Source organism: Panthera uncia, chromosome B1 (genome assembly GCF_023721935.1).
Source record: "Panthera uncia isolate 11264 chromosome B1, Puncia_PCG_1.0, whole genome shotgun sequence".
Taxonomy (NCBI): domain Eukaryota; kingdom Metazoa; phylum Chordata; class Mammalia; order Carnivora; family Felidae; genus Panthera; species Panthera uncia.
Genome location: NC_064811.1, coordinates 155,207,175 through 155,219,908, shown reverse-complemented (window position 1 = coordinate 155,219,908; position 12,734 = coordinate 155,207,175). Strand labels below are relative to the sequence as shown.

The following is a 12,734-nucleotide window of genomic DNA, read 5'->3' as shown; positions in this document are numbered from 1 at the left end:
CTCTGGGGGTGCATGTTTGCCATTCAGAACCTACTATATTTTACTGCACCTCCTGACTTTGTTACACAACATTTATTGAAAGCACATTTGATGGTAATGAAGTTTCTATTAACTATGATTAAATCTCATAAAGCACCTGAAGATAATTTAAGATGTGCAGAAGCAGAAAATGAAACATTCGGTTTAGTACATTAGGAAACATAATTGATTAAATTATCTCATTTACAATAAGTGCTTTCATGAGCTATGCGGCGCACATATTTCCCCCAGTTTGTCATTATGACTTGCCAGCAGATATCCTAAGACTTCACTTTCTCCTTACACCTTCCTGCAACTCAAAGCTCGTTCCTTGGCCCACCCGTTCACGGAGGACTGCGTGCGAGGCTCTGGGTGATGTTTTCTATCCACCAGGCCTTATGGAGAATTAGGTGCACAGCTATATACAGGAACAGGTTGTTTCTCAATTATCTTCATAATTGACTTTGATTTTGCATCAGTGATGATTCACGTAGTCTTAAACTAAGCCCCTCTTTCACTGAACAACCGCAGCCTGAATTTGTATAACGCACTCCTAACCATGCATTTTACAGAACCCCGGCTGGACTCCTCTGGGAGCCTTTTGCAATCACATTGATTCTGTTCAGGTTTTATTTTTAGGAAATCACAAATTAAAACAGTTTAAGCGATTCCGTGGCAGTATCCAGCAATTAAGCATGGTGTTCATGAGCGAGAACCCCAAGCAAAAACTAATTCAGGAGTCCCTGAGGGCTAGAAATAGCTAGTGTGGGGGTTTATGGCTGGAAGTACAGATGTAACCAAATTAGAATGGCACAGGACTCACAAACTAAGCATGAAATTAATTTTTAAAAAACACATTTCTAAGTAACTCTCACGGTGGCCACCACATGGATACTCATGATCTTGCTGGTGCCATACGTGAGGATCAGTGGGTGGCTTGGCTATGTCACCAGGAGGCAGCTGGGAGTCTATTTACTCCAGCTCTCACCCTGAGATCTGGACAGAGGCACACACCAAATATTCACCGACCCGATTGCTTCCTCCCTCCCTCAACGTACACTCGTACACATACATCTACAACCAGGTTTCCCCACCTCCAACCTCTCTGAATTCAAAATCAGGCATGCAGGAGGTCAGCGGACCACTAGCTAAGTACCAATAATGACTTTATGGGCAGTGGACCTCAGGGGTAAAAAAAAAAAGGATATTTGTTTTTGGGTGTTCTGCAAAGTTCTCAGACTCTGCGGGTAATGGCACTGTTGTATCTCAAGCCTGCCTGAAGCAACGTAACAAAGTATGAACAATGGCTTTCCTGGATCTTTCTTCATGTCTCCTGACCCCTGTCCCAAAGCTCCTATTTCCATCTAACCTCACAAGAAGGAATCCTTTTCCTTCCAAGAAGTTAGCTAATAAAAGCTATTAGCTCTCCCAAGCTATCTGAATTATAATACCCTAGGATTTAAAAGATCAAAAGCCATTCATTTTATACGAAAATGGGAGATAACCGGCCAGGACACCTTCTACAAGCTTATTTATAAACCAACCGGGCAGCTCAGTAACTCTTCTATTGCTAAGAGCTGTGTTGCTGAGGCCCTTCTATCTGGAGGTTTCCCTAGGATGCTGTACATACTTCTGAGAGCTTCAGAATCATTTGGGGAACATATGAAAATGTAGATTCTCAGGCACATCCCTGCCCTGCCACCCCCTCCCCCCTCCCACCCCGTATGCCGAGGATTCGAATTCATTTGTCCTATTCTGAGATGGGGTGTATTTATTTATTTATTTTTCTATTTTTTTTTAATGTTTATTTATTTTTGAGACAGAGAGAGACAGAGCATGAACGGGGGAGGGTCAGACAGAGAGGGAGACACAGAATCTGAAGCAGGCTCCAGGCTCTGAGCTGTCAGCACAGAGCCCGACGCGGGGCTCGAACTCACGGACCGTGAGATCATGACCTGAGCGAAGTCGGACGCTTAACCGACTGAGCCACCCAGGCGCCCGAGATGGGGTGTATTTAACAAGCTCCCACCAAACCCCAAGATTCCGATGCACACGGTTGCTGATCTGCTTTCTGAGAAACATTTTTCTAAGATAGTTACTCTCAACCCAACCTGCACATTGGAGTCTGAGGATCTTTTAAAAATAAGCATTCCTACCCTTATACATGGAATCTAAAAAAACAAAACAAATGAACAGATAAAACGGAAACAGACTTATAAATACAGAGAACAAGCTGGTGGTTGCCAGAGGGGTGGGGAATGGGCAAAATAGTTGAAGTGGATTAAGAGGCACAAACTGCCCGTTATAAAATAAATAAGTCACAGGATATAAAGTACAGCATAAAGAATATAATCAATAATATTGTCATAACTATGTATGGTGATAGACGGTAACTAGACTTAATCATGATGATCATTTCCTAATGTACGTAAAAGTTGAATTCTATGTTGTATACCCCCAAACGAACATAATCATATATACTTCAAGGAAAAAGAAAAAGAAAAAAATCCTACATATTGAACTATGCATTAAAGTTTTAAAATCCTAAACAAAAATATAGGGATTCTAACCCACCCCAATTCTGATTCCATTGGTCTGGGGGTACAGCCTGATAACTGGGGTTTTTAAAAGGCCTCCGGGTGGCTCTAAAGTTCAGCCATGACTGAAAACCTTAGGGTCAAATGCCGAGATGCTAACCATTCTCACTGTGCTGTTATGCCCAAATCTACTGGATGTGTAAGATAGAGATAATGCAAAGGCGGGCCTTCCCGGGAACCAAGCCTGCGTGTGGGGAGCTCAGACTGGCACCGCCACCAACATTTTCAGTTTCTGCTGATTTCACTGTGCAATCCTGGTTTCTAATCTACCAAGTTGCCATGGATTTCTCGGTTGCGTGTTAGGCGCCCCCGTCTCCTCCTAGGTGCAGAGGCTTGGAGTCAGTCTCGGCTCTTGCCCAAGGCTGCTCTCATGAAAGCTTGTACTGACAAATATTTATTAACTTTAATGCTACCAATCTGCTCAGCAATAAGAATCCTAGACGGCATTTGCAGAGAAATGGACTTTGAGGCAGGCAGCATCACGGGAGATTTACTCCTACTCTGAGGGAGGGATGTGTATATGTCCTTTCGAATTTCAACCTCTGATCTGTGACCCAAACCCAAGGAGGAGGTGCCCTGAAAACCCTGGGTCTTTTCCTACAACCTCCCATTCTCTTTGGCTCCTAAACAAATACAACAGTAAGGCAGCAAATATGAGAATAAATTATATTCACAAGAGGAAAAATAACTTACTTTGGGGTTTTATTTCATGAAGAGGTTTTTTATCTAAAAGAAAGAGAAAAAGAGAGTTTCATTTAATAAATTTACATGGAGCAGATAGATTTCCTATATCACTTTACGTCCACCTCTATACAAGAAACATTTTCTCTGTTTTTTGCAGACAATATGGATTATGTTGTCCGTATTTTTCCTTTCCTTTCTAATTTCTTATTTTTCTCCTTTGCAATATTTTTCTAGGGTGATTGCTTCATTCTCTCTTTTTTTTTTAAATTTCTCCTCAGGCTTACTAGAGTTTCTCTCTGTTGCATTTGCTAGATTCTTATCAGCATGATGAGAGCACTGAGCTGGCAACATGTCCCCTTGTTTCTCTACAGCCAGAAGACTGCTCAGGTAAGGAAGGGATGCTATTTCACTGTATGTGATGATTGAAAAGTGAGCTGGTGAATACACATTTAAAGGGATCCTACGTTGGCTTAGCAGTTATCATAGCCTGGATAAAAAGGTCCGAACCACGCCATTTGTCCATTCTTGTGGAGTATGGGTGCAATATTATGAGCTTGTTGGAGGCTTTTAATAAATCGCTTTTTTGCTTCCTTGCTCTGTTATGTTACTATTTGTACGATCTCTCTTCATTACAGTGTCATTCTGTAATCACAGCAGCAAGCACAGGAAGTGGACAGAGAAAAAAACATTTCAGGCTCAGGTGAGATTTTTTTTTTTAATTTTTTTTAATGTTTATTTATTTTTGAGAGAGAGAGAAAGAGACAGAGCATGAGCAGGGGAGGAGCAGAGAGAAAGGGAGACACAGAATCTGAAACAGGTTCCAGGCTCAGCACAGAGCCTGATGCGGGGCTCGAACTCACAAACCGTGAGATCATGACCTGAGCCAAAGCCAGACGCTCAACCGACTGAGCCACCCAGGTGCCCCTCAGGTGAGATCTTTTTATCCTTTCTCCCCACTGCCCTCCAGCCACTCTCTCCTGCCCTGTCTGCCATCACTGCATAACCTTGTAAATCACTCTGGGACTTGGTGCCTGTGGCTAACTTTGCCTTCGACTATAGTCTTTCTACTTCCCAGTCCCCATTTCCTGGCTGTCCCAGGCCAACACAATGCCACCATGACACAGAAACCTGAGAAGACTGTGCTTTGGTCACCAATGCAAGATTCTAGAAGATTTGCATGGGGTGACCTCCCTTTAATCAGTCCCCCTCTTCCGACTTAGATAGAACATAATCAGATGACAAGCTTCGAGGCTGCTGCTCATCATTCACAGAATCACACTACAGTAGGGGGACCCTGAGAGGTCACCTTGCAGGGTCCCTTACCTCCACCGGCCTGAAGGTGAGCCAAGTGGGGGTGGGGGGTGGAACACTGTCAATGTGGATTATGTTTTTCACGGAATCAAATACAGCCTGGTATATACTGGAGAACTTCATAAATACTCTCTGACTGAACCATAGCCCCTCCCAAGCAGACAGACCCAGCTATATTCTGAATCCTCTACCAGATATGTGTCCCCCTAACCCACTCCTGCACTTAATACCAATTTTGACAGAAAACCTTTGTGGTGTGCTTTACTAAACCCAGCTCTTGTGTGTCCTGCCGTCTGATTTGTTATGGAAGTAGCTTCTCAAAGTTGTAGGTCACACTCTTGCAAATGGACCGCCATTTTTGTTTTTTTCTCATTATAAGGAGAAAGTTAACTGGCGAAGGATGATTTCTGGCAAATCTCTCTTTAAATGAAAAATCTTCATAAAAGATAATTATTTGCTCAAGTGGGCATGATCGCATTCAGATTTTTACAGTCAGGTGTCTTAAAACAGACAACGCCTGCACCCCCCTCTCTGCACAGATTCAGTGCTGCTACTTTTTCTGAGAGGTTGGCACCTCCCCAAGTCCAGATGCTAATGCACTCAAGGAGTAGAATCCAGTGACTTTGGTGGTTTTAACCTGACTTCGGGTTTTGCTTATTGCAGGCTATCCGAAAGCATTTGGCATGGGCGCAGGACGCCGGCAGGCCAGGCTGAGACGTCTGGAAGTGATGCATTGCTAACACAACACACAGGGACATGCAGAACATCTGTTTAGGACTCTGGCTGAGTTTAACAGCATTTTCTTCCTTCTAAACCACAGGAACAAAGATTATGCTGGGTAGCAAAATGAAACTCCATTAAAAACAGGTGAGATACAGAACCACTTCTCAGAAAATAAATAACAGCCAGGCTATTAAAAAAACGGGAGTGAGAGTTCTTCCAGGTACAGCTCTAAAGGAACAAAGAGCGAATGGGGCTAAAAAGCCAGGGCTGGGCGCCTGGGTGGCTCAGTCAGTTAAGCCTCCAACTCCTGGTTTCAGCTCAGGTCATGATCTCATAGTTCATGAGATCGAGCCCTGCATGGGGCTTTGTGCTCACAGTGTGGCGCCTGCTTGGGATTCTCTCTCTCTCCCTCTCTCTCTCTCTCTGCTCTTCCCCAGCTTGCTCTATCTAAAAGTATCAAAGAAAAGAGAAAAGCTAGGGCTAACTAGGGTAATGAGAAACACTCAGGCCACAAGGGCTCATAAGGCAGGAGAGGTGGGGCATTTCCCCCTGTGACTCAGGTCTGGTGTCGTTATTGGCAATGGCACAGTGGAATTAGTGCAGACACTCAGCATTAGAACAGGATTTCAATCCTGAATGGTCTTCATTCCCTCTGTGTGACCACAGTGTTCGCCACAGTACGATGGGAATAATACCATCCTTGAACATTGCTACTGAGATTAAACATGATAAATACAAAGCCAATAGCTTAGGGTTAGCACATGATCCATATCAATAAATAATTTCAACACACTATGAATAAAATCAACATTATCACTGGTTCAGAGTAAAAACATGACCCTTTATGCCAGTACAGGGAGGCAAGTCATATCTCCAAATCAGAAATAGTAGTGAATTTCAGGAGTACTTGAAGGGAGTTAAGAAACTTGTGTTCAAGTCCTAGTCTTTGCTTTATGAAACCCATCAGTTTCCTGGTAGGAAAAAAGAAAGGCAATGACCAGAAGATTGATCCCTGCGGGGTCCCTAGCTTTGGCCCACTATAAATCTACAGAAAACCACCGAAGAAGTTCCACAGAAATCCATGTGGAATGAGTTCCCAAAGCAGAGTAAAATGATTCAAAGGGCCACTGCTCTACTATGGGATTTGTTATGCTGAGGTCTAGTGGGTCACTGTGTATTCTCTAATGGAAAAGTCTGGAAGCCTCTGGTGCCAAGAGAACTTCAGTACCCTGGCATCAGCATCAAAATTGGGTTCTGCCAGATTTTGTGAGATACCAGTATCCTGACAACAAGTTGCTATCATTAAACATTTTCCCCAGTTTGAAATATCTGATCAGAGATTATTCTACTGTGAACTTGAGGGAGAGGGCTACCCATTCACCATTCACTATCTTTTGAAAGAACTGCCCACCCCACACTCCATGTTCTTTTATTCTGTCTGCAAAATCATATTTTCACAAGGCCTAGGGCCATGCATCCCCTTGGCCCTGGTCAACCGCATCCTCTCTGCTTTTGTTTTACCTCTCTCGAAGGCCATATTCAAATAACCCCTTAGTAAATTAATCCATTAGGGCCATGGTTCTTGATGTTGGCTGCACATTAGAATCACCTGGGGAGCTTTTTAAACAAATACCCATACCTGGGCCCCAGTCCAAGACCTTATGACTAACTGGGATCTGTGTTTTTGTGATTACCAAGTGCACACCACTTCCTGACCACAAATCTGGGGCTGTATGTACCCAACTTCAGTTAGTCGTTGCCTCCCTGAGAAGCTCTGGGGTAGCTGTAGTATACACATGGACCCAGAAGCATCCCTTCTGTATCTTGCAGGCAGAGAAATATAATTTTGAGCGAGTGGCAGCTGAGTTGTAGTTTGGGAGAATCACTAATTCGCCTAGGGTCTAACTTATGCACCGAGAGGTACCTTCTGGGTAAATGGAAATTGATGTCATTATAATTCAGTCTTATAATGATTGTGTGTATTTGCAAGTGAAAAATGCAGAAGTATATCTTAAATTGTCATGTTTTCTTTAAAAATCCTTTTTAATATTTACACAGTCACTATACAGTGTATCCAAATAAATAAATAATAAATGTGTGTGTGTGTGTGTGTATACACACACACCAAAAAAACCCAACCCATAATTCCAAACCAAGAGATAACTATCATTAATATTAAGTTATATATACAAAGTGCAGGCTTTTTCCCCCTTAAGATTTATGCATGCATATGTATATACATATATATTTGCAGGAAACTATGGAAGATCAATACTAATTGATCACTTTTACTATAAAGACATGGAGTAGTCTTTTATATATTGTTTTGCAATCTGCCTTTGTGCTGTGTGTGTGTGTTTATAGAAGTATACATATTTATATACAAGAAAAAGTGAAAAAGGACAATCTAGATTTTCATTTTTGGAAATGATTCATTTCTTTCTCATCTCTACTTCTCTTGCTTCCTTTGTTATAGGAGATGCTCCCAAAGCATTTCCATGGTATCCATTGTTCTTAGAAGCTATTTATAGCTGTACCCCTCCCTTCCCACCCACACCCACCCTTATCCTTTCTCTGCTAGGAAACAAGTGTGGCCAGCTACCTATAGCCTAGCCCATACCCTAGGGTTGTAAAGAGAGCAGGCCTGAGGAGACATTGGACATGAGGACAGATGGTTTCAACTCCAACTCACAGACTGGGCAAGAGACTGTTCCTCAAAACCTGTGGGTGATTATCTGAAATCCGCTCCTATGCCTTTTAAAGACTACACAGGTATGTTTGATACCAGAGTCTATGTCCCAATTTTTTTTTTTTTTTTTTTAATTCAGGCACAGAGCCCACTCAGTATGACTAAATACCCACCAGGACAGTGAGCCCAGACAGCAACTCTCCTCCAAGGCAGTAATTTACGTATGTCACTATAGTTAGTGATTATTACCATTCTTTAATTTCACTAAACCAGTCATGTCCCATTTTTTCATCTCCAAAGACCATTTTTATTATTATTTCCTTCATAGGTCCTATGCTTTGAAATCCTTTTCATCATCCTCCCCTGCCCAAGAAAAAAGATATGTGTTGATTGTTTTGACTCTCCATATTCTTTGTAATCTTAAAGTATTTAAGAACGGATTCTGAAGTCGGTAGAATAGTCAGTCTTCTTTCTTGCCCATTCTCTATTCTTTTATTCATTGAAATCATTCTCTAGCATCGGCACACAGGAGGGTCTACGATGATTCCACATTGCCTGCAAGTCATAGCCAACTGCTCTGCCTGCCTTTCCAGTCTTCTAGGAACTGGTCCCATCATCTCAAAAATGACTTAGTTTCTATAGCACCTCAACACAAATCCAAGCTCTAGTCTGATTGATCCCTGAATTCTTCAGGCTCACCTCAGTGCTGTTGCCCACCATATTGCCTTCCATGGGATGCCCTTCTCCCTCCTGTATAAAGATATCCTGTTTCCAAGGCATATACAAGTTTCTGACTCCTTCATGAACTTTTTGGTCCTGACTTGGCTCACAGGAATGTCTCACCTCTCTGGATAGTTTATCTTACTTATAGTCACTACAATACGATGTCGGGGATGAGGTGCTTGGCTGGCTTAGTCGGTAGAGCATGAGACTTGATCTCAGGGTCATGAATTCATAGAGCTCATTGTGCTAGGGGTTCCTTAAAACTATATACAATGTGGATTTTGTTTTCAAATGTATTACTTCAGAACTGTTCATTTGATTTATTTCATACTTTTTAATCAGTGTCAGTTATGGGTCCCTAACATATAAATCATATTTAAATGATTAGCTCATGAATAAGTGGCACAGCAACCAGAGAATCACAGCAAGAAAAAAACAGGAAAAATGAAATTAAAAGTTATTTGCTTGATTATTTACTGATTGGTAGAAAAGAAATTGCCATTATTGATTACCAATGTGTTTCATTAATTCCTGCTTTCCCTCTCCCTCATAACTAGAAATAATTAAGGACCAGTGTTATGCTCTCTGAATGCTATCCAAGGCTGCAGGAAATCCCAGGGCCTGGCCAATCTGCCTTGTATCAGCTCTGGCAGATAATTAGATAAACACAAGGCCTGCTTTGCATTGGCAACACCACTGTGATTGAATATGTCAGGCAGACCCTGAAGATGACAAGTGGGAATTCTATTCTCTTCTCTCGGTGCTGAAAGTTCCTTTAGGCAGTAGAACCCACAGACACATCACCACCAGCTCTTGTGTTTCTCAAATGCTTCCAATGATCAAAACCACAGAAAAACCCAAAGAGCATAAAACATATCACACCTCCAGTTTTTATTCTCTTTAGTTTTTAATTTCCTTATTGTATTTTTCTTTTTGTTCACGTTTCAAAGCTCCTGCTCAGAAATTACTTTTTAGATGGTGGATTTACCATGCACATTACTTCAATTCTTGGTTCCTCATGAATCCCTCCCACCCTTGTCCCATCATGTTTATTAGGGAAAGTCAGGCAGTTACTACAACAGGGAACTTATGGGTGTCACTTCTGATGACAATGACTTTCCAGAATTGCCCCTCAGTCACAACACGATTAGTGTGCATCAGGAGATAGAAGATCCCCCGCTTTCAAATCCAAGGTCTCTCTATAGGAATGTCCTTTGCATATCCTAAACTGAGACAAGTCAGTGTCTCCATGTTCACAAGGAACATTTGCATATTTCATTTTTGAGCTAAATCATTTGAATTTCTAGAATTCATACCATCTGTATTACAAAGTTCTGTCCATTCTCACTGGTTCTTTATGTGTTGGTTTCTTTCTCTGATAGATTAACAGGGTAAACTATGTTCTTGGGTCACTGCAAACACTTTTAAGAATGGGTCCACAAAGACTTCATCAGAAATTGGTCTCAAAGTGATAAAATGCAATGTTTCTAACTCTGCTCCAAGGAAAATTGTCTATTAAAATCCTTTTTCTATCCAATAAATTAATTTGCTTTGATTCCCTCCCTTCCAACCACAATAGAAACACATACACGTTCAAAACTAAACAATGATTAGATTATATAATTTAAAGAATTAAGGGAATCATTTATTGGTTAATGTCCAGAGGATTACTTTTTTAACCTTATGGTACGAGTGATACCCAAATTCTTTAAAAATGTAACAGCTTTTAGGGCATCTGGGTGGCTCAGCTGGTTAAGCATCTGACTTTGGGCTCAGGTCATGATCTCACAGTTTGTGAGTTTGAGCTCTGCATTGGGCGCTCTGGTCAGCACAGAACCCACTTCAGATCCTCTGTCTCCCTTTCTGCCACTCCCCAATTTACGCACACGCGTGTGCACGCGCGCGCACACACACACACACACACACACACTCTCTCTCTCTCTCTCTCAAAATAAATAAACTTAAAAAAAAAAAGAAAGAAAGAAAATCCAGACTTGACATAGGGTTATGGTGGCTTCCGATGTGTCTAGACTTGTCCCTTTTGTTGCTGGATCATAGGAAAGTCTGGGTAGGGAATAGATGGGGATGGTGAGATTCAGAAGGGTGGTTATTATAATGACTATTTACAATTGCTAAGAAAATACTTAACCACTGAAATACAAAGGATATCAGTCTTGCCTTAAAAAAAAAATTGCTTAAAGAGGGGTGCCTGGCTGGCTCAGTTGGAAGAGTGTGCAACTCTTGATTTTGGGGTTGTGAGTTCGAGCCCCATGTTGGGTGTAGAGATTACTTAAGTTAATAGCACTTAAAAGTTTTTTAGGGACGCTTGGGTGGCTCAGTTAGTTGAGCCTCCGACTTCAGCTCAGGTCATGATCTCACGGTCTGTGGGTTTGAGCCCTGCATCGGGCTCTGTGCTGACAGCTCAGAACCTGGAGCCTGCTTCGGATTCTGTGTCTCCCTCTCTCTCTGACCCTCCCCCGCTCATGCTTTGTCTCTCTCTGTCTCAAAAATAAATCAACATTAAAAAAAAAAAAGTTTTTTAAAAAATTGCTTAAAGAGAAATTATAATGAATCCTTTGACTTGTACATTTTTTTTAAGCTTCATCAGTCTCGAAGCTACCTTACCTACATTATAGATTGAGCTACTTGCATATAAGGTCTATTTATGTGTTTTCCACCTATTCTAAGTCCCTAGAACAGTAAATGGAATATAGTACTTGTTGAATACTTATCCAAGTTTGTGTTGAATACAAAATCAGGGTCCATAAATTTCCTACAGTCTGTACAAATTCCTAGGATGGTGTAGTTTCTCAATGAAGGGATTGAAATGGAATGCTAAAGGCCTAATGTGATGATTCATTTCCTAGGTAAGACTAGCATGGTTTTATGTTTTTTTTTTTTTAATCTAAAAGTTGTCCTTCCTCACGCTGCATATAATAATCGTCCAAATGGTTAATTTTGGGTGGGAACGAATTAAAATTACTCCTCAAAATTGGCTAAAAAGCAAATGTCTGAAAGCACTGACATATCAGTGGTGTTATTTTCATATTTTACATGTACACATGTATTAACTATGTTATTCAAAATAACCTATGAAATATATATGCATACACATATATATGCAAGCTACTTTTAAAATATAATAATTTCATGTTTGTTTGTTTGTTTGTTTTGTGGGATGAAACCTAGAAATCATCTTGCCCAACCTGCTCTTTTTAATAGATATGAACATACAAGGCACAGGATCTGGAGAGATTTGCTCAAGGTCAAGCATTAGTTAACGAAACAACTGAACTAAGACCCAGGACTCCTGATTCCTGGTGCAGAGCCCTTTTCACTACCCCATGGTCTCTTTCTAAATGATCATGGCAATTTTCCATTCCACTGAGCACTAACACTGTCCTCTGCCAAACACATGTGCGCAAAGCCAGGTTTTTTTCTTACTGTAATACTGACACTTCTCTGGAGAGAGGGGAAGGCCAGGGTGATGTTGATGTCTATTGATGATGTTAATATCTTCATTTTAGGTACCACCTTTCTCCATGATCTTGAAGAGACACATGCATTTGTAATTTAAGGAGAAATGGTAGGATCAACACAAAGAGGTTTCCTCTCTATTAATTCACTTTGCTCAGTACACCCCAGAGGCCGCTGAATCCTTTACTCAGTTTTAAATCACTTCCTTGATTGGGTTCTTGCCATTTCTTTTATAGCTGGACCACTCTATGATCTCAGGCATTAAATCTTTCTCTAGTCTAGACTAATATTTCTTACCCAGGGTTGTGTACTGTTGAATCCTGATTAGATATACTGCAAATGCAGAATCTGGATTCTCAGAACTAATGAAATGGACATAGTTCGTTTTATATGCAGAAAGCCTAATTTGGGAGAACTTCCAAAAAGGAACTTGGATATCCATAGGTACTGACAACCAAATCTAATAAGCATTTTTTTAAGTATGGGAAAATATGGCAAAATTGCTAATTTTC

General features: G+C 41.1%; 1 protein-coding gene across 1 annotated transcript in view; it reads right to left on the bottom strand.

The window, feature by feature from the left end:
- Positions 1–12,734, bottom strand: part of UNC5D (unc-5 netrin receptor D) — a 274,282-nt gene that overhangs the window by 79,017 nt on the left and 182,531 nt on the right. The window contains exon 10 of the mRNA XM_049630074.1: positions 3,309–3,341. Within this exon, the coding sequence (XP_049486031.1) occupies positions 3,309–3,341 (33 nt within the window). The remainder of the gene's footprint in view (positions 1–3,308; positions 3,342–12,734) is intronic.